Below are 23247 nucleotides of genomic sequence, written 5' to 3'. Positions count from 1 at the left end.
TCAACCAAGAGGTTTCTATAGATGTACCCAATGTAACGTGCTCATTCGCATGCAATAAGATCAAGGAGTTCAAGTATAACACCACTAACATGTATCCAATTCAACAGTTTATCAACTGTAATTCAAGATATGTTGTGTACTGTATACGTTGCCATTGTGGACTCATATATTGGGAGCACAATAAGTCCTCTCAAAGAGCGAGTGCAGGAACATATGAGAGCCATATAAAACAACGATACGAGTTATCCCTTAGCAGTTCACTTTAACACTTGCCATCCAAAATTGACCATGGCTAGTATACGATTCCATGGCATTGCTCAGACACACATTGATCCTAGAGGTGGAGATAGGACAATGGCACTTAGATCAGAAACGCAATGGATTTTGCACCTTTGTGCACTCAAGATAGGTCTGAATATCGACAGGAAACTGCATGTTTTCCTTAGTGATTAGACAAATGGAATTTGCTCTTTTGATAAAACTTTAATACCCATCACTAAATATTGGAATTCTGTGTCAACTAATATGTAAATTAAATCTTTCTGTAGAGAAAGAATATATGACATTATGTGACCGAGAAAAGTTACTATCCTACAAGCTGCTATTAACCTGTAATCCATCAATGGCAGTGCTTTTTCAACACATATTCATGGATGTGTGCTTGTTCATTTATATTCTTGTATACCTTGTCGTCCTTTTGGTATGTATACAACATTGATTTGGATCTTATATATCTATGCTGGTGAACTAAGTTGTACCTAATACCAAATGAAATTACGCATGTGGTGCTGATTGTTTCAACTATAGGCTTGTCATAACAACATACACACGATGATGTAATCTATAGTTTGACTAAAATGTGTTCATCTTATATTTAGATTCTCTTTGCTGGCACTTCATGTACATTTTTGAAGTTCCTTCTGCAACAAAAAGTATGCTTTTCAAGTTTCTTTTCTCAATTTCACTTTTCATATTATCTGGGTTTTTTTCTTTTATATTTCACTGGTGTTTTGAGATGCACTAGAGACCAAAAATTGTGCTATTATTGAATGAGGAAAACAGATTTGCCCCCTTTTTTTATTGACCATGTCGACAAACTAGACCTTTTCAATATGGACGCTATTTTCGGGTCTAGAGAAAATTCACAACCTTCGGTCTATGTTGTTGAAACATAGACGTAACATGGCTGCCACCTACGCTCTTATACGTACGTAGTGGTCCTTCGACTCTTTCTAGCTCAAAACGCTAGTTTACATCGGACTCATTTCCGCACAACATTGAGTCGAGCGTTTTTGGCACGGAAGTTTGTTTTGAGTTACGGGAGGTATCGTAAGTGCAAACAGTATATAAACACTGCTTGGCACGCCATTTGTCCTCTTCACACCATTGAGGCCACAACGCCGAAATGCGGCGCTCATGCTGTTTTTAGGAAGGCTTATTATAGCCTCTAAATCTCTTCGCATGCAAGTAAGTCATCTATGGGGCAGGGTGAAGGACGTAATATCTGCCTAATATTTTCCTTCTTTTAGCATTTATGAATAGCTTTGCTCATGTTCTTAGATCAGCATGGGCGGAGCAAATGTTTCTTGTTTAATTACATCGTATTTTATTGGGATTTACGTGATGCTCTAAACGAGCAAGTGTTAGGGAAAATTGTTATATTATACTTAGATTAGGTGGTCCTTATATTTCTTACCACAAGTCCTAGACGCTTCCGGTTTCACATTTACTATGTTGTTCTCTGCGACCTTTTCTATAACTTTTGACTCTTCTCGCTTACAATTCATGGTATCAACATTTGTATCCTTAATTCCTGCATCGGGGCTTTCCTTAGGAAATGATTTAGGCATGTGCCCGGTATTACTTGGCCCTTTCTAATGCTCATGTTTTTATTTAGTTTGAATAGGTGCATACTTCTGCGACCGTTTTTTCAATATAATCGAAGCGGGACATTCATATACTGTAAGTCAAGGCATTCTACTATTTAGATCTGTTTTGTGCGGTGATAGTATAACTTCGTACATTCACATTGTTCTTTTATTAGAAAAATATGTGCGCAAATATTTTTGATCTATATCTTCGCACCTAGAATAGACAGAGAACGTATTCAAGTTAGGAGACATACAGGTATTGGTTAGTTTAATTAAATATACGATTGACAAAGTGCTGAGGTTGTGAAACCCAGATTTCAAATAGATTTTAGTTCATAACTTACTATGTTATTGTCCCTATTTGCCATATGTTGTAAGAAAGTTTATATGCTAAACCGGGTTACAACGGTCTATCACGTATCAAGGTGTACAATTTATTAAGATCTTGGCTCCATATAGTACGCGCTTGATGTGTTTTTTAAAATGTATTTAAACTGCTTTTAATGACATTCCACTCTTCTATACAGGTGCTTCACGCCATTAAGGGAGATACAAACTACTAAACGATTCCCTCCAGACTTTTACTCTGCTTTGGGAGTCACTTTAGACGAACTGCCTGAAATTCAAATTGATCTATTGAAGATACCTCATCTATCAAATTGGGGTTGCTCTAGATAGTTAGCCAATACCATTAAGTTATTAATTCTCTGTCTCCATGTTTATAACATTTTGTATTTAATTGTAGGGTCGTCTTTACCTTCAGTTTCCAAATAAATAGGACACTAGCTGCTAATTCTCATTGAATTTTTCATCTTCCCTACGTAAAGGTAAATATAATCATTTTAATTTTGATTATTATTAGTGGCAACAGGCACTCATAGCCTATTCTACTTCATCTGCCATTTGGCATCACTAGAGGGATGAATTTATTCTTTAAAGTTTTTGTCCATAACACACATTGTTTTCTTACTCTGGCACTATTAGATGTTCGTGGTGATTGGCTTTTTACTATCATTTTCATACTTTGATGTTCTGGTTGCACTTTATATATTTTTCCTTTTTTGATTGGCATATCTTTCCTTGTCCTTATATGGACTCCAGGCTCTCTTTTCCTCCTTTTTTTTCTTTAATTTATTTCTTGTGTGTTACCACAGAGCATTGGGTGGTCTTTGTCTTATGGCTATACTAAAATTTACCTAATCTAAACAGACTGTCTAACCATGTAAGAAACTGTTTATTGACTGATGTTCATACTATTTACAGCCTTGAAGAAGTTACTATGTAACGGAACACGTGTGGGCTGTTTTTCCAACGTCCTCAACAGTGAGGCTGTACTATCTTGTCCTCCGGGTACTTATTAATGACAACAAAACCCATGTCAAGAAATATTTGCTTATGTTTTGGACTACACCCTGGCTACTGGCTATGCACTTCTGTATGAAACGTCAAAATTGGCATTAAAAGACAGTGTGCAGTAATTTATTTGTATGGATTGGTTTCCTGTTAGAAGTCATACCAGATATTTAATTGAAATTGTTTAACACTATTTGACAACTATAAGTTACTTGGAGAATGCCGAGGTACATTTTTTTTATTTTTTATTTTTACACAGGAGCCCCGGTGTTGGGCCTGGACCAAGTGCCCAAAAGAACGTCAGAAAGTGCGTCATTAAAGGGCAGCAAGGGCTCTGAAGAGGTTGCCGCCGGTTGGAGCACTTCTGTCAGGATGTTCGGCCTGACGCCCACTGTAGGGGGTTTGAGGTGGAGGGCATCGGCCGCCCTACGCGACACCACTGCGTAACCTGCTCCCTCCTCCGTAGCCACGGTAGGAGACAGCATGCCGTGGGTCCGGTGATGTGTCAAGACCCCTGGCGTCCCCCAAGTCCTCTGCCTAGTCCGGATCATAAGCACAGTCCTGTGCGAGAGGGTCCTCAGACCCCTCCCAGTCCTCCCCTTCCTCCAAAGTCTGTGGAACAGGCTGAAAATACGGAGGACGGGCATAGGGAGCAAATCCGATCGGCGTCGATCCATGCCGATCCAGCTATGTGTCCGGTTCAGGGCTGAAACCGGGGAAGACGACGTCCCGAGGAGCGGGCGATGTTGGAAGCAGTGCCGGTGGGGTCAACGTCGGTGGAGGCGTAACAAGGTCAACCGGAGTCGACCGGGGTCCTATCCTGGATCCCATGGATGCCTGCGGCACCGGAGGCGACGCCGGGGCCGGAGCCCGTGGCGACGGAACAACAGGACCCACAGTCGGGCCCGCTGGGTCCGGAGGCGCACCGGCGGGGCCAGACTGCCCAAAGAGTCGGGCCATGGCAGCAAGAAACTCTTGCACCTGAGCAGGCGTCGCCGCTGGACCCGGAAAGGGCGGGAAGGCCAGCGGCGACATCACAGGCTCCGCCATAGCTGCGGGGGTGGCACCCCCCGCACCCTTAGCCGTGACGGGCGAGGGGATGTCTAAGAACGATAACGCTTCTCCGACTTCTTTTTGGAATGCTTCGACTTACCTGACCCCGAGTGCGAAGACTTAGATCCAGAAGAATGATGGTGAATACTCCGCAACCGGTCCCTTGACCTCCCATGGGACCGGGACCTTGAACGGCACGGAGCCGACTGCTGGACTTCCACCAACTTTCAGGACCGCTCCCGCAAAGTTTCGGCGCTATAGCCCGAAAGTCGGGGTACGACTAGGAGTTGTGGTCACGCCCCAGGCAGTAGAGGCACACTCGGTGTGGGTCCATCACCGACATCATGCAGTAACAGTCTCCTCAGTTCTTAAACCCGGGCATCCCTACGGCACCAAGAGTCGATCGACTCAAGAACAAATAGGAGACAAAAAGCCTCAAAAAGCTCAGTCAAAAAATGACTGGGGGTACTAGCTCTTCCTGGATCTGCGCTTGCTGGCGCGGAAAAAGAAAGAATGGACGTCGGCGCACGTGGGCGGCGTCTAAGTACAGCCCGCGACATCATCCCGGCGATCACGACGCCGACGACGGACCCGGAGCCGCACAACACCACCTACCGACACGCCGGGGTACTAATGATGAAAACTTACCGGATCCAGCCTGACGCCTAGGGGTAATTCTTTGGTAAGGAATTTATCACTACGTGTTTCTGTCAGATGTTTCATTTACTATGTATTGTACTTTGCAGAACACAAATAAGCGCAAGCAAGGGACAGCCCTGTTACTCCAGTCCAGACACCATAAACTGCTCAGACAATGTACCTCGTTTCTACCCAGAAACAGTAAGTGCTCATCAGCTCTGGTTACCCATAGCAAACAATGGGCCCTGAAGGGGAAATTGTGACCTCAACTTCCGCAGAAAGCTAGTGACTAATCATCAATAGATAGATTAGTTTAACTAGAAAGAACATTTTATTTGATTACTCAACATTTAGAATCTTATGAATACAATCATTTAACTCTGTTACCATATACATTGAAGTAGTGAGTTAGTGATATATATATATATACACACATATACATACATACACATATACATACATACACATATACATACATACACATATACATTATCTACTGGCGGTCGCCAGTAGATAGTTATAGTTAGGACCTATTTTCCATAGGAAATCCGCAACATTCTATTTGGAATAACGTTGGCGCCGGTTGACGAATCCTCGCGAAATTTTCCAAACTTTTGGCCAGCTCCGCTCCGCTCCTACCCTGAAAGTTTTGAGGTGATCCGTCAAGCGGGGGCCTAGAAAAAGGGGGGTCCCAAAATGCGTTTTCCCCATGCAATTTCCCATAGGATCTGTTATCGCAGCTACAGCCCGAAAAGCTGAACGGAATGACACCAAATTTGGCAAAGAGGTAGTCCTCAGTTCGGACTCGTGCCTTTTGCATATATGGTGTGAATCTGTTCAGTAGTTCCTGAGAAAATTAAAGTAAAAAAGTTAGTGATATCTATGGCCGCGGAGGATCCGCGCACCCTACCCGCACCGTAAGCGAACCCTCCCTGAACCGAGCGCGCACCCTCCCGATCGCGCACTGAATGCTAATTGGCTGTCGAGTGTCTCTCTACATTCGAAACCAGGATCTGTTGGAGGCCATTTTCTGCCTCGGTAGAAGCGAAGCTGAAGATGAAAGGGGAATAAGTGTGTAAAACATATAAAGGGGGCAGAGTGGAAATACTCTGACCCTCTAGAGGTGCTTAGGGGGTCCCAGAAGGACCCCCTGGGGCCCCCCTTTTTTTTTTTTTAAACACAGGGAAATGCGCGCACGGTGCGCGCATCCTATCGCATTGGATGCACGGATTCTCTTGCGGTGGGTGCACGGATCCACTGCGACGTTTTTTTGAAAAATGACAAGAAATCATTGGTTGTATGACAACTTTCTACACTGAAAGGTACGGTGTATATTTGTTTTTTAAAGGTATGATTGTTATTGGTTAACAAAAACAGATTGTAAGGAACATTAAATATGATAAGCTTATATGTTGAAAAGTCAAGCACACTTCCTGTCTTGTGTAGGAACATTGTGTGCTGAACTTGTGACCTGTGAGCTCAGTGCAGTGTTCCATGACCTGTTTCTATGGTAACAGGCAGAAGGCAGATTGGGGGAAGGGTTGAAATGTATTTCAGTTGGAAAGGGTTGAAATGTTTAACCAATAGAAATGTGTGTTTGCTTTTGAGTTTATGTGCGAAGGATTGTGATTTGATGTTTACATGTATATGTGTGGAAAATGAAAGGGAAACTTTTTAATTCTTTGCTTTTGCTGAGAGGAGCACAGTGCAGAGATTCTGTAAAAGAAAATATGGTGAGTGATTGATATACTTCTTAATCTACAAAAGAACTTGAAAAATGAGTTATTTAATTGTGAGGGGATGTATGTAGACTATTTTGATTTTAATCAGACTAATGTATTTTTCCTGCTAAAGTGTAGGGAGTACTTTTTTTCTCTACAATGTGTGTGCATGTAGAAACCATTCTGTGATAAGCATTTGTGTTTTTCATGTGTTTGTAGACAGATAACTGTGCTGTTTTCATATTTTGGTAGAATTAGAAACCAGTCATTGTTTATGAATTTGTGAAATGAGTTATGTTATGTTTCTATACTAAAATGTAGTACTACTTCTAGATGAAGAAATGTGTTTTGGTATAGTGCAAGGGATAGTGTTGTTTGTCTAGAATCACACTGTGAGTTAGTGTGTATTTGGGATCACTGTGAGAGAAGCATTTGGTGACATCATGTATTTGCTGACAGATAACTGTTTTAAAACCTGTCATGTTGTGAAGTTTTAGTAGGATTAGAATCCAGTCTTTGCTTATGCGTTGATTAAACGAGTCATGCTTTGACACTGATGTGGTGTACTTAAATATGTAGATTGAGTGCAGTACCATTAACTCTTCCAGAGTAGTGAATGAGTTTTGGTAAACTCCTAGGATAGTGTTGCTTGTCTAAAATCACACTGAGTCTGTGTGCATTTGGGTAAGGATTGTGAGAGAAGCATTTGGTAACATCGTGTATTTGCGGACATATACCTGTTTTAAAACCGGTCATGTTGTGAAGTTTTAGTAGCATTAGAAGCCAGACTTTGCTTATGCTTTGATTATATGAGTCAGGCTTTGACATAAAAGTGCAGTCCTGAAATATGAAGATTGTGTGCAGTTCGCTTACCACTTCCACAGTAGTGAATGATTTTTGGTAAACTCCTAGGTATAGTGGTTGTTGTCTAGAATCACACTGAGTCTGTGTGCATTTGAGAACCACTGTGAGAGAAGCATTTGGTAACATTGTGTATTTGCTGACATAAATAATTTAAAACCTCTCATGTTGTCAAGTTTTAGTAGCATTAGAAGCTAGTCTTTGCTTAGGCATTGATAAAATGAGTCAGGGTTTGACACTAAGGTGCAGTACCATGTACTATTCTGTTCACTGTGGCAGAACTGAACATTTTAAAGTTTTACCTAAGCACTGTCCTAGAAGTAGTCTGATTATTTAGTCAGTTTCTAAGTACCAAATAGACTGCTTCAAATGTCTATGCAGTATGCATGTAGTGTTCTAACAGACTATACACTTGTCTTTTACACCTTCAATTCCCTAGTCAGTATCCATACACTTCCAGGAAACATCCTGTCACTTCCTTTGCAGTCCTCTAGAGACCCATTCAACAGCATGTACTAATCCATTAACTGTGCCAAAACCCAAACACTTATAAATTCACAAAGACACTCTCTTTCCAGTACTCTAATGATTCAGTCACTGCCTAAATATTCATGCACTGAGCCAGGTCTTAGCACATGGACTTCTTCAAACCCCTATCCACTATGCATGCAGTCCTCTAAGCACCTACACACTTGTCTTTCACTCCTTCAATTCCCCAGTCAGTATCCGTTCACTTCCAGCAAACACCCTGTCACTCCATTTACACTCTTCTAGTGACCCATTCAGCATCATGTACTAATCCATTCACTGCGCCAAACCCTAATAAATTCACCCAGGCACTCTCCTTGCAGTACTCTAATCATTCAGTCAGTACCCAAGTACTCATCCAGTGACCCAGGCCTTAGTATATGGACTGCTTCAAACCCTTATTCACTATGCATGCAGTCCTCTAACCACCTACACAATTGTCTTTCTCACATTCAATTCCCTAGTCAGTATCCATACACTTCCAGGAAATACCCTGTCACTCCCTTTGCAGTCCTCTAGTGACCCATTCAGCACCATGTACTAATCCATTGACTGTGCTGAAACCCAAACACTTATAAATTCACCAAGATACTATCTTTGCAGTACTCTAATCATTCAGTCAGTGCCTAAGTATTCATACACTGAGCCAGACCTTAGCACATGGACTGCTTCAAACCCCTATGCACTATGCATGCAGTCTTCTAACCACCTAGACACTTGTCTTTCACACTTTCAATTTCCTAGTCAGTATCCATACAGTCCGGCACTTGTCACTGCCTTTGCACTCCTCTAGTGACCCATTCAGTACCAAGTACTAATCCATTCCCTGTGCGAAAAGCCTAGCTCTTATAAATTCACCTAGGCACTTTCCTTGCTGTGCTCTAATCATTCAGTCAGTACCCAAGTAGTCATGCAGTGAGCCAGGCCTTAGCACATGGACTGCTTTAAATGCCTATGCAGTATGGATGCAGTCCTCTAATCACCTACATAGTTGTGTTTCACACCTTCAATTCCCTAGTTAGTATTCATACTCTTCTAGCAAACACCCTGTCACTCACCCAGTGTGTCTCCTTATAGTACTGTAATCATTTAGTCAGCTAGCATGTAGTCTTTTAGTGAGGTAGGCTTTAGGGCATGAACTGCTTCAAAGTAGTATGCACTATGCATGTAGTGTTTTAACGATCGTCACACTTGTGGTTCAGAGCTATAGTTTCTTAGTCAGTTTTTATATAAAATGTGTTTGTACACTAATGTAATAGTATAAATTTGAAAGTTATTAATATACATTTATTTGTGATTCTTTTTTACAGATGCAGAACAGGAGTGTTTCTCATCTGTTTGCACTCTTCTCGTGCAAGATTGTTTGGATGAAGGTTCCTTAGGTGTTTCATCACACTTGCTGTGCCGCACAAGTATTTTTTGTTAGGATCCCCTCATAACAGAACTCTTTGGCAAATCTTGCGAATGAAGAAGGTGGCATTGGTCTTTGTTTGCCCCTTGGAAAAATTTTAAAATGTCTTCACCACTGAAGAAAAACGTTGTGGGCGTGGTGCCTTCTGCAAAAAAATTCTCAGATTCGGTAAATATTTTAAAGCGGCAACATTTACAGTTTTTGTAACTTAAACTTATAAAATTTTGTTAGCTGTATGCATTTTATATATCTGATTTGTTTCTTGTAGTATTTTGTTGAGAATACCATGTTTTTTTTAACAATCTTTCTGATTTTCCAGGTCTGTCGTCGACATCCGTGGCTCCCACAGGAGTGTTCCGCCTTGTTGTTTTGTATTATTGTTGTTACATTTGGTTTATTAGTTTATTGTATATATTTATGTTAATAAAAAAATAAAGTTTGAAAATAATTGATCGTTTATATATTTATTATTATAAAAAATAAAAGATTGAAAAAAAATTAATAATGTTTTTGGTTGTTCTCAACTGCTGTGTGACTCTTTCTTGTTCTTATTACTGTTATTTGATGGAGTCCACCATGGTGTTAAATTTTGGGGCACTCATCTCTGGAATACTGGTGATATCTGCAGTTTGCACCAACTTCTGAATAGTGTGTTAGATTTATCTCAACTTTACTTCCGTTAAAGTACTGATAATGAAATGGAGAGTAGCCGTTCCCGTGCAAAAAGACACGAGGTGCACCTTTGCGATTTATTCTAAATACTAAAATCCTGTATTGTATTGCACTGAGGTATTGGCTGCACTTACAGTGTACACACAAAATCTATTAAGAAATCTCATTGTATTTATATTGATTGGGAATAGTACGTCAGGTACTGGATCTTGACGAGATACACTGCTCAGTTCGTATATTGTTGTGCACACGAAAAAAAAAAAATCACATCACAACTTTCACACCAATTGCAATGCGAAACAAATTCTGGCGATAAGACACGTTAGCACCAGGGATTTTACACCTGCTTTCTGCCGGTGTTAAGCAGGACAACTACCTGCACCATGAAAGGGAACACAGCCAAGAGCCACACCAGAACACCCACAGGTGCCATAGAGTCAATGAGCATGATACAGGGATACCCATGAGGGCCAGAAGACTCATCTCAACAACTCCAGGACCGCCAATGCCCCCCAAACCCACATCTTAGTAAGTGTGTCCCTGTGGTCATTGTCTTAGCATGATAGGCACGAGCCCTGCAACATCACAGTGTGCTGTCACCTCAGCGTTGGCAGTGAGCCTGGATGTGTAGCTACGTACGCATCCTTCTGCATGCACAACTGGCGTGTGCTGGTCTGTCGTTCACAGGTCAGTGCAGGGGTGTGCCTATCCGGCAAGGGGAACGGGGTGTCTCGGACATGTCCGTATACAGGAAGTGCGGTAAGTGTGTCTCTGTGTTCTGGTGTGGCCTGTTACAAGAGCCGCAGCAGTCGATGTTGTAAAGTGGCATGCACCACCTCCAAACGGCACCGTGATGTTGTAGTTGGAATGTAGCAGGACATGCACAAATAGGCATTACAATGGCGTGCCGTACGAGTGCACGAGATACAACAGCTCACCGTACAAAAGTGTGGGGGCTCGTGGGAGGGAGGAGCAGCATAACACACAGTGAACTCGACCATGTGTCACATGCTGGGCATCTCATCCATGATGACCACGGTCGCAGACATCCCACAACACCAACGACTGGCCATTGTACACATCCTGTATGAATGCAGCGGGGTTTTCACTTCTATGCTCGTTCAGTGGTGAGATGTTGGCAGGTTGTGTGACTTGGGCTCCTTGTTGGTGTGTTTCATTTTGGCCATTGTTAGTCTATATGTGTGTTGTACTTAATTGTGCATGTGTGCCATTCTGCCCATCTCCCCCCTCCCCCCACTCCCTGCTTCTTCCTCTTCCTAGTGCTGTTGTGCCTATAATTTTGCTGCTGCACACATAAATACATGTAAAGAATAAATTAGAATAGTTCCTTGATTCTTTTAGGTTTCAAAACTTCTCTATTGGTTTCTTTTTAATTTTCCATACGAACTGTTTTTTTAAATATTCAACAACACATAGAAGTCAGAAGTGCAACGTATTCTATCAACACACTTTCTAGAACATTTAACGACACGTGCAGGTTAAAAGTTGACGATTGTTTTAAGTTCGAACAGTGCCTTCCAAATGCAAGTAGCAGGTGTGGTTGGGCTGAGCAAATTTTACCCTATGATATGTACTCCACATTGAAACTGCTTTTTCTTAACCAATCACAAAGATGCTTTTCCACAAAACTAATGTGCACCCTACTTTTAAAAAAGAATGCTTTTCATGTTATCTTCAGAGATAAGTTATAGATAGGAATTAGCATTTAAAAAACCTTTGAAATTCACTGAAAAAACCATAGGTTTCATGCACGTTATAGTTAGGAATTGGCATTTAAAAAACCTTTGAAATTCACTGAAAAAACCATAGGTTTCAAATGTATCTTACTGAGGACTAGTGACTAAACGTTGTGAATGTCTGTATGTGTCTGTGTGTTGGTGTATAAGTGGCTGCATGGTTTTGTGAATAGCTATATGAGTGTCTATATGGGCTATTGATTGGTTGTCTGATTATCTGTATGGGTGCCTGAGTGTTTGTGTGGGTAGGGTGTGTGTGACTCTGTGACTAGATGTGTGAGTGGGTGATTCAGAGTGCATCTGTGATGGACTGTATGGTTGGGTGAGTGTATGTATGGGTGTGTTAGTGATTGAATGTATATCTCAGTTGTACATGTGTCAGTAACTACATATGTGAAACGCAGTGTATATGTGTGTAAGAGTATATAACTATCTATATGTGAGTGTGTGTGATTTTGGGAGTGGCTGTATGCGCCATAGTGCAAGGATATCTGTGTCGTGCTGTTTGTTTTTCTGCAGGATGACACATAATTTGTTAGTCTTTTTATGAGTAAGTGAACTTGAGTGTTTTTAACTGTATAGGTGAGTAAATTTTACTGTGATTAATTATTTGCATGACTGACTAGATGTTTCAGTACCTCAATGGATGATTGGCGGTGTGTGAGTGTCTATATAGGTGTATAAATGCACAGAGTGACTAAGTATGAGTGACTGTACAGGTGAGTGAGTGGAGATGTATGTAGACCTAAAAGTCAATGAGTGGGTGAGTAGTTATTGGTATTGGAGTATCTATGGTTGTCAAAATGGCCGTCTGAAATCTTGAGTCGGTGTATCAAAGGTTATATTAGGGTGTGAGAAGATGTACTAATTTATCACATGGATGACGTCATCAGTGATGTCATCAGTGATGTCACTGACATGTCATGAGTGATGTAATATGTGACGTCATCAGCAGTGCATTGTGGGGGCGTGAGTTATAGTTAGCTGAACTAACTATAACAGGGGAATTTCTAGGGTTTTGTACGAGGGAAATGTCCAGCTAACTATAACTATAACACTCAGTGAATTTCAAAGGTTTTTTAAATGCCAATTCCTAACTATAACATGCATGAAACCTATGGTTTTTTCAGTGAATACATATATATATATATATATATATATATATACACACACACACACACATATATATATTCAGTGAAAAAACCATAGGTTTCACACATGTTATAGTTAGCTGGACATTTTACTCGTAAAAAACCAATGAAATTGCCCCGTTATAGTTAGTTCAGCTAACTATAACTCGCACGCGCCCGCAATGCACTGCTGATGACGTCACATATTACATCACTCATGACATGGTCAGTGACATCACTCATGACATCACTGATGACATCTCAAATGACATCACTGATGACATCATCCAGTGAATGTGTGTTTTTCTGAAAATTAAATATGTTTTATATATGTATATCTCAAGGTTGATGGAAGAATAAATGGGTATATAAGTGTCTAAATGGATGATTTGTTTTTTAAAAATTGATTGTGTAACTGACTGATTAAGTGTATCATAGTGAATACATGGCTTAGTGAGTAATGTTTAAATATGTAAATATCTGTATCAGTCTCTCACTTGTATAAGTGGCTGCATGGGTTGGTGAGTAGCTACATGGGTGTCTATATAGGTTATTAGTTGGTTTTTTGAGTGTCAGTCTGAGTATCTGCATGGTTCGGTGGGGGGTATTATGTAGTGCATAGGAACATGAATGAGTCACTCACTGTTTGTATGTGTTGAAGACAGCATGTGTGCAGGACTATATGGGTGGATGAGTGTGTGTATGGCTGTGTTAGTGAGTGAATGACTGTCTCAATAGTGACTTTATGAGTAACTACATATGTTTTAAACTAGTATATGTGACTATTGGTGTATATAAGTGAGTATATGTGAGAGTGAGAGATTGAAAGAGTTCCTGTATGAATAAGTATGTGTTTCTATAAGTAATTGATTAAATGACTAAGTATGTTTAAGTTTCTGTAGAAGTAAGTGTGGTGGTGTGTGTATAACTGTGTATGCAAGTAAATGTATGTTTGATTCTTTATTAGCATGAGTGACTATGTGTGTGAGTAACTCTATGGATGAGTGGCATTGTGTAACAGGATGTATAGGTGTATGAGTACATATGATGAGTGAGTACATGTATGAGTGACTGTATAAGACTGTTGGTGAATGAGTGGATGTGTATGTGGATCTTAGAATTACTGAAGAGGTTGTTGTAACTGGTATTGGTATGTCCATTGTTTTAAAAATTTTAGTCTCTATTATTCAATGTGTGTATCAAAGGTTATATTAGGGTGAGAGGAGGTCTGCCACTCTATCACAAGGATGATGTCATCAGTGATGTCATTTGAGATGTCATCAGTGATGTCATGAGTGATGTCACTGACCATGTCATGAGTGATGTAATATGTGACGTCATCAGCAGTGCATTGCGGGCGCGTGCGAGTTATAGTTAGCTGAACTAACTATAACGGGGCAATTTCATTGGTTTTTTACGAGTAAAATGTCCAGCTAACTATAACATGTGTGAAACCTATGGTTTTTTCACTGAATTTCTAAGGTTTTTTAAATGCTAATTCCTAACTATAACGTGTGTGAAACCCATGTTTTTTTCAGTGAATTTGCAAGGTTTTTTAAATGCTAATTCCTAACTATAACGTGTGTGAAACCTATGGTTTTTTCAGTGAATTTGCAAGGTTTTTTAAATGCTAATCCCTAAATATTTCGTTTTTGAAACCTATGTTTTTTTCTGAGAATTTGTATGGTTTTTTATATGCTAAGTTATGTATTTTTAATTAAAGATATTTTTTTTTATTTAAATAAAATTACTTTATATTCATTTATATATTATCTGTATTTTTTTATAAATTATTTTTTTAAATAATTCAATTTGGATATTTTTTTTTTATAATTTTTTAAATTATTTAATGTCCTCTTTTTTTTTTTTATTTATAATTTCTTGGGGTGCGCGCTCTGAGCGCGCACCTAGTACTATTTCGTATGTTTTTTATGAATTCCGGCGTACGTTATTTACGTACGCAAATATACTTGTTGGTGCGCGCTGGGAGCGCGCACCCAGTACGTATGCGTACGTACGTACGCACGCATGCGTCCTACGCCCTCGACGCGGTTTACTTCCGCATACGCTAAAATTACGCGCAATAACGGTCGCGTATACGCGTGTTAAACGTATGCGCGCTAGGTGCGCGTATATGACGTATGCACCTGCGCGTTTACGCGTTCGTGCATACGTCATCACGGGGTGCGCGCTCGGAGCTTGCTCAGTGCGCGCACCTCGGGTTTATACATAAGAAAACAACATTTCTTATTGGTTATCATTACTTTCAGTTTCTAATTGTTTCAATACCACACCCAATCCCCTCATGGCAAGTCATGTGATCAAGAATCATCACTTTTGATTGGTTTGAAGTACTTTCTGTTCCAGATTCTTCCCAAACCACACCTACTCCCCTCATTATTAGTTCTGATTCCTTTGGAGAAGGAGCTATTCTGTTGTTGAGAGACAATGGCTGAACAGCAACCTACTTCAGACAGTGACCAGGACACTCTTGAGAGGCAGAGGAACAGGAAGCAGAAAGACAGCTTTATATGGCAGTTTTTCACTTTTCCAGAGAATGAGAAAAAGGTAAATGCACCAAAAGTTACATGTGTACTTTGTAACAAAGTCTTATCTCGTGGGAATCCTAACAAGAAATATTCTTTTAGCATTCACACTATGTTAAGACATGTTGACAAAATGCACCCAGTATCTTTTCGTCGAGCTTCTGAAGAAAACTCTCCACCTGCTCAGCCGACGACATCAGCAGCAGCTCAGCCGAGCACATCTTCGGCAGCTCAGGGGAGCACTTCAGCTGCGATGGTGCCTTCACCTGTTTCTTTACCTCTTGTTGGTCCACCTTGTTTGGCGAGGTTGTCTACACGGTGCACTGATTGCGGTTCACTTATTTCTGTGGGGGAGACCAGTCTTGATCTCCTTCAGAGAAAATTTGATGCGCATTCATGCACTAGGCCATAGATTTTTTTTCATTTTTTGCGTTTTTCTCTTCCTGTTTCCCTCCATTAACTCAAGGGCTCTTTTAAGAGCCACTTATAAACTTAACCAAAAAAATTTTTTTTTTGAAATTTTTTTGGGAAATTTTTTTGAGGTGCGCGCACCCTGCGCGCACCCAAGGTTTTTTTAATTTTTTTTTTTTTTTTTTTTTTTTTGAGAGACTCCCCCTTTTTCCTACTAATGCAACTGTGAAATCACCAGAGGAAAACGCAACAAATCTCTTCCTGTAATTCCTATTTGCACACAGAGTCATGTTTTCACATTAGTCACAAAACGAAAAATCTTTGCCAATTTGAATGCACACTTACTGCTCTTTTTTGTTGGCAAGTGAAAATTACTTTTACAGACTGACACATTATGAATCCACTTTTCAGATTTTTTTAAATGCACATGTCCAGACTGCATTTTCAGACCACAAACCATGTGTATGCTGGGTGACTGCCTACACTCCAGCAAGGGCAACCAGCCTTAGTGATGCTGAATGTATTTGCATTACAGACTGAAACCTCAAAACCCCACAGCACATTATCAGAGCCAGGACCTTTGTTCTCTACACCTCTCTCCACTCAGCAGAACCAGATAATGGCAATCTTTCCCTCTATTTTTCCACACATATAGATGTTAATTTCAAATCACACTGCTTCCCCCTTTTTTTCAAATGTAATCACACATTTCTATTGCTTGAAAACCAACCCTTTTCCAAATGTACCCTTCCCCCAACTTGACTTCTGCCTAGTACCCTTCCCCCAACTTGACTTCTGCCTGCTACCATAGCAACAGCTCATGGAACACTGCTGTGTGGAGTTAGGTCAGAAGTTCGCCACACAATGTTTCAATTCCACAGAGCAAGAGTGCTTGACTTTTCAAACCTTACAGCAAATCCATAGTACTGTTCTTTGGTAACACATTTTTCTGAACCAATACAAAACATGCTTCTATTAATTTACACATACAGCCTAGTTTTTAGTGTAGAATGGTATGAAACAGCCAATCAGTTCTTTTTTTTTAATAAAAAATATGTATGCCTCCATTTCCAAACTGTCTTTCATTTCTTTTTACCATTCTACTGAATTACACCTCCTGAGTGCATCCAGATCTCCTTTGAAGATGTTCACAGTGTGGATTGTAGGACACAGCTATGTCTTCTGGAGTGAAAAATTTGCAGAGAAAAGAGGTATGGTGAGAGACCTTGCTTTGCCAAATGTAGACATCAAGTGGATTGGTCAGAGAGGGTTAAAGTGGCACCAATTAATGCCTTTGGTGAAAACCTTTCTACATCTCCCACAGCCTAACCTTATTATTGTGCACTGTGGTGGTAATGATCTAGGCACTTTAACTGGGGTAGGTTTGGAAATGCTTATTAAGGACACCTTTGTGCAATTAATGTCGCTTTTTCCTCAATCTGCCTTTGTATATTCTAACATATGCCAAAGGCAAAAGTGGAACTGGTCCAACCAATTTTGTCCGCAGATTGACAAAGCAAGGAAGCACGTCAACAAATCTGTTTCTGCTTTCCTCCGTGACTATGGTATGGGTTCCATTTACCACAACAACTTGCGTTACGACATGCAAGACATTTATAGAGGAGATGGTGTGCACTTCAATGATGAAGGGAACAGAGTCTTCCTCTTGAACCTCAGACTCTGCGTTGGTACTTACTTGTAGGTACCGAAAAACAAACAATAAACACAAGGGCTCTTTTTAGAGCCACCTTATATCTAAACACTTAAATGCAATTTTTTTTAAATTTCTTTTATTATTTTTTTTTCCGGGTGCGCGCAGGGTGCGCGCACTCGGCGATATTTTTTTTCAAAATATTATTCTTTTTTTTTGCCCTACAAGGTCCTACTTTGACCCCCTTACAATGCCTACTGGGTCTATTTCTACCCACTCTGCCCCCTTTTCAAGTGCTCCCCCTTTGTTTATCACCCCCTCTTTATGCGATAGACAAAATGGCGGCCGCCGCTTCCTGACTTCCACCGATTCGAATGTTTACTAAGATCTAACAACCAATCAGAATTGCGCTCGCGCACGGCAAGGTGCGCGCACCCAGCGCGCACTCTGCGCGCATACAGATATATATATTGATTCAAAGGCTATTTTCTCAGAATCTACTGAACAGATTTACACCAAACCTACAAAAGGCACTTCCTTGACCTAGGGACTACCTCTCTGCCAAATTTTGAGTAATTCTGTTCAGCCGTTCGGGCTGTAGCTCGTTCTAAAGGTCCTATGGAAAAATGCATGGGAAAAACGCGTTTTGGGACCCCCCTTTTATCTCAGCCCCCGCTTGACGAATCCCCCCGAGACTTTCAGGGTAGGAGCGGAGCGTAGCGCCCCACCTATTTTGAAAAATTCGCGAGGATTCGTCGACCGGCGCCAAAGTTATTCAAAATAGAATGTTGAGGTTTTCCTATGGAAACGTGGTCCTAACTATAACTACCTACTGGCGACCGCCAGTAGGTAATATATATATATATATATATATATATATATATATATATATATATATAGTGACTGTGGTGGATGCACAGTTGTTTGATCTAAACTCTAACAGTTGTAGGTGCCGGAATTTCATAATTAGGGTCATCATCAGGTCGAGGAATGGGAAAAATCCATGAGGTAGTACTGATGCAGCAAATTACAAACAGTATATTCGGTAAAGGATCCACAAATTATAGGTCTTAAAATCTATAAGAATTAAATAAACCCTCCTATGGTTATTGGAGGATTCTGTAGGAGAGGGGGGTGCAACCAAGGTCCATGGACAAAATGGGAATGTTAGTCTCGTTATAACACCTCCTGAGGGTATGTATAAAAAGAATCCAATACTACCTCCCGGGGGGAAGGGGGTTCTGGGGAGGAGTGGGGGTGGCGGGTGCTGCCTGAGGTGTATCTGGAGATTTAATTCTGTATTCTCCAGGGATAATAACCCACGTTAAGTGAACACAGTGTTAGCCCAAAATCAATCTGGTTTGTTTGCATCAACCTAATTACAATGCTTTCCATATGAACAGGAATAGCGTGATAGCTAATGAAAGTTGACCACTGGCATACACGTCCAAATTGACTAGATGTGGGCCCTGGTTATTCTTAGCAGCAGACATGAAATAAAACACACTTAACATCTTGCATGCCTTGCTAGTGATGTAATACAATCAATTTTGATCTCTTAAACCAACATAATTTTAGCATGTAGTACTCGCAATTATTTCCTTCCTGCTACCACACAAAAACATCCTGGAGCAATACAAAACTCCAGTAGTACAATAACCTGGTAATCGACCCTAAAACAATGCACAACTCCAAAATTAACATGCACAAAGCTCTGCCTACATTTCCAGGATGGGAAACCAAGACCTCCCACAATTGACCTTAATCCAAAATCCAGTGTCATAGTTTATGATAGCAGGCGAGGTAACCGTTCTGCTGTGCAGTCCCAATCCAAAACTGCAATAAAACATGAATTCCATTACAGTGGATACTAGGCATGGCTCTTCATAAGATTGAACTTTTGTGTAGTCGTAGGATGTAAACGAGAAAAAGAAATGTTCAGGTGGTACAAAGTTCTTTCAGATAGAAAATAATGTCCAAAACTGCGCTTCTATTAGTTTCATCCTCTTAACAGCAGCATGTTACTCTTACCTTACGCCCACAACAGTATCCAAGGGACTGCATCACTGGATCAATCTCCTGTTCAAAAACTTCTGCTAACTTGCTGCAGAATTTGTAGACCCGGGAGGTTTTGCGGTTATAAAGCCAGGCATTGTTAAACATTAACCAGACATCTTCCACGTACTGCCACGGCTCTTGATACTGTCCAGTATCTAATTTCCGTTTAATGGAGGAAAGATCCATAGGATTTTTCACTATGTCAAAGTAATCCTTTAAAAGAAAAAAACACAAGAACTTAGTTTAGATGCACCATAGAATATCCACATTTGAATTTTTTTTAGACAGCGACTACACTCTTTGGAAGACCTATCCTTGTAGGAAGCTGGCTCTCTCTATACAATACCAAACTGAGGTATAGTGTGCACAGAGTCCAGTGGCACCCCAAAGATAGGCAGAGGTAAAAGTAGATAATACCTTACTCTCTTATTTGTGGTAGTTTGAGCGAGCAGTAAGGCTTTAGCAGAGGGTAGTATTAAGCATTTATTGTACACACTAGGCAAGAAATGATGCCACACACTCAAAGACTGAACTTAGACCAATTTGTTTGTATACAAATACTTAGTTATTTTATTTCTAGAACCAAGCCAGGCCTGGGGCAGGCAAGTGAAATAATACTTTGCAGGTATATTGGAGTTAAAATACAATTGAAATGCAGTTGGATGCAATTGGTTTGTTAACACACAAGTCATCAGTCAAATTTACTTTACAGTTACTTTTCAGATTACTTTGTTACCTTACTTTTCAGATTACTTTTTAAGTTATTTTTTCTACTCAGTGTGATATGCCTACATATCACACCAGGCATTTCCGAGAGAAGAAGTAATACAGTTTTTATAGCTTTGCAGTTTTTCAAGATTTCATACAAACCAACTCCACACTTTTCACAGAAAAAGTCAATGCAGTCCTATGGGAGACAACAGTGTAGGAAGCTGCCTCTGTATACTATACCAAAATGAGGTATAGTATGCATAGAGTCCAGTGGAACCCCAGAGGTAAAAGTAGATAATACCTTACTCTCTATTTGTGGTAGTGTGGGCGAGTAGCAAGGCTTTAGCAGAGGGTAGTGTTAAGCATTTGTTGTACACACTCAGGCAAGAGATGATGCCACACACTCAAAGACACCAATATATTTGTATCAAAAATATTATTTAGTTATTTCACATTTCTAGAGCCAAGCCTGTTGCAGGTAAGTGAAATAATAATTTGCAAAATCTTATGAAGTGATTTACAGTTGAATGCAGGTTCAAATGCAGTTCGTTGAGTTACAGGTAAGTCAACAGTTCGAAATTACTTTTTAGTTACTTCAGATTACAGTGTACATTACTTTTTAGATTACTTTTCAGATTACTTTTGCTAATCAGTGTGATATGCCTAGTTATCACACTGAGACATCTCCTAGACAAAAGGTAAGGAATTCAGTTTAGAACATATGCAGTATATCAATGTTTCATACAAACCAACTCCACACAACAGTTTTCAAGAAAAGCAGTCAATGCAATTCTATGGAAGGAAATTAAGTTAACGGCTTGAAGATAAATACTTATTTGTGGGAGTTGGAATTCTGGGGTTAAAACCAGGGTTTCCCCAGTGTCGAGGATGCACTCTCAGAACACCCTCAGCAACACTACGGCGGCCAGGTGCAGAGTGCTGAGGCCCAATGTTATCCAAAGGGGGATAGCAGGCCTCCAGTTGGTGGCTACTCACGAACAGGCCACAAGGTTGTGGGAGCAAAGCTCCTAGTGTTAGGCCCAGGGCAAAGGGGGAGGAGAGTTAGCACACAAGGTGCACCCACAGGGGCAGCTGGGGGCAGGGTGCTGTTTTGGCATTGGGTGCCCTGTTGATTTTAATGGAGATTCTGTGGTTGCAACAAACACTGCAGGCTCGGGGACGAAGATCATCTGGAGGTGACCACCAGTTGGAGAGGTAAGTTGGTATCCTGAGACACTGTCGGTTGGGCCACTCAAGGCCATGGGATGTCAGGTGCATGTGTGTCATTTGGCCTCGGGTTTTTCTTACCTGCTCCGGTTGCGGTCTTGGGGATCCCCGAGAAAGGGTCTGCAGGCGTCGCTTGGACAATTGAGGCAGGTCAGGGATCATCAGATCCCAGGTCAGGATCACCGGGAAGACCTCCTCGTGGGGTTGGGCCAGTCAGCCATGGGCATCGGGTGCAGACTCGAGGATTTGGCCAGAGTCTGTTGGTGAGCAAATCCAGTGCTCACAGATGGCATCTGGTTTGGTAAGGCAGGGCAGGTCCTCTGGGTTCTTGGGAGCTGCTGGATGCAGGACACACCGGGATTTCAATGGAGTAGGTTCGAGGTTGGGAAAGGCTGGTAGGGTTGGGGCCAAGTCAGTTGGTGTCCTCCTCCTCTTCTTTCAGCAGGGCTTTTTCGGTCCTTCTCTCTTCATGTCTGAGGAGGCAAGGCTTGGAGTTTCTCCTAAATTCTAGATGCACAAGTTACTTACTTGTGTAACGATATATCTGTAAGAGACATTAGTTAGTGATAGATTCCTTACCTTAGAATATCCCCAGGCGTCAGACTGGATCTGGAAAGTTTTTGTCAGCAGTACGCCTGCGCGTCGGTAGGTGTAGTCGTACGGCTCCGCGTACATCGCTGGCGTCGTAGCCGCCGAGATGACGTCGTCAGAGCTACTTAGATACGCCCACGCGTGCGGACGTCAGTTCTGTACACATCTTTTCCGCGCCAGAGGCAAAGAGCCATGCTAGAGACGGACTACAGGTGCAATAGAACTAGGGCCCTGAAAGGGATGACATGAACCCTAGAAAACAGTTCGCAGAGCGGGGAGGATGGCCGGGCGGTAAGGAATCTATCACTAACTAATGTCTAACACAGATATATCGTTACACAAGTAAGTAACTTGTGCATCTGAAAGAGACACAGTGATAGATTCCTTACCTTAGAATACATACCCAAGCAATACTAATCCCGGTGGTGGGTCTGCAAAGTGAGATTACACCAGAAAGTCACGGAGAACTGAACGGCTTAAGAAGCCATCTCTCCAGACCTGACTGTCAAGGCAGTAGTGCTTATTTAAAGTATGCAACGAGTCCCAAGAAGCCACCTGACAGATGTCTTGCAGGAGGGCACCGACTCCCAATGCTGTGGTAGCCGCTGTCGACCTGGTAGAATGGGCGCGCAGCCCAACCGGAGGTTCCTCTTTAGTCAGAGAGTAACAGGCTTTAATGCACAAGACAACCCATTGGGAGATAGTTCGCTTGTGCACAGCCTGGCCTTTCTTGGCACCCACGTAGCCAATAAAGAGCTGGTCATCCACCCAGAACTGTTGTGTGCGGTTGAGATAGAACGAAAGCGCACGTTTTGGGTCCAGACGGTGGAGCCTCTCCTCTTCTCTTGAAGAGTGCGGGGCGGAAAGAAAGTGGGCAGAGTTACAGTCTGCCCGAGAAGAAAGGCAGAGACTACTTTTGGTAGAAAGGAGGGAGGCTGTCGAAGCACAACCTTGTCCGGATGAATCGCCAGGAAAGGAGGTTTGCAGGAAAGAGCCTGGAGCTCACTCACCTGCCGAGCGGAGGTGATGGCCACCAGGAAGACAGTTTCAAAGTCA

The 23247-nt window shown here is 41.4% G+C and overlaps 1 protein-coding gene across 2 annotated transcripts in view; it reads right to left on the bottom strand.

The window, feature by feature from the left end:
- Positions 1-23247, bottom strand: part of CREBBP (CREB binding lysine acetyltransferase) — a 1382831-nt gene that overhangs the window by 555148 nt on the left and 804436 nt on the right. For both annotated transcript variants that reach the window (XM_085628465.1, XM_085628466.1), the window contains one exon: positions 19636-19875. In XM_085628465.1, the coding sequence (XP_085484591.1) occupies positions 19636-19875 (240 nt within the window). The remainder of the gene's footprint in view (positions 1-19635; positions 19876-23247) is intronic.

This window comes from Triturus cristatus, chromosome 10 (genome assembly GCF_964204655.1).
Source record: "Triturus cristatus chromosome 10, aTriCri1.1, whole genome shotgun sequence".
Taxonomy (NCBI): Eukaryota; Metazoa; Chordata; class Amphibia; order Caudata; family Salamandridae; genus Triturus; species Triturus cristatus.
Note: the sequence above shows the minus strand (reverse complement) of the source record. Positions and strands in the feature narration are given on the sequence as shown.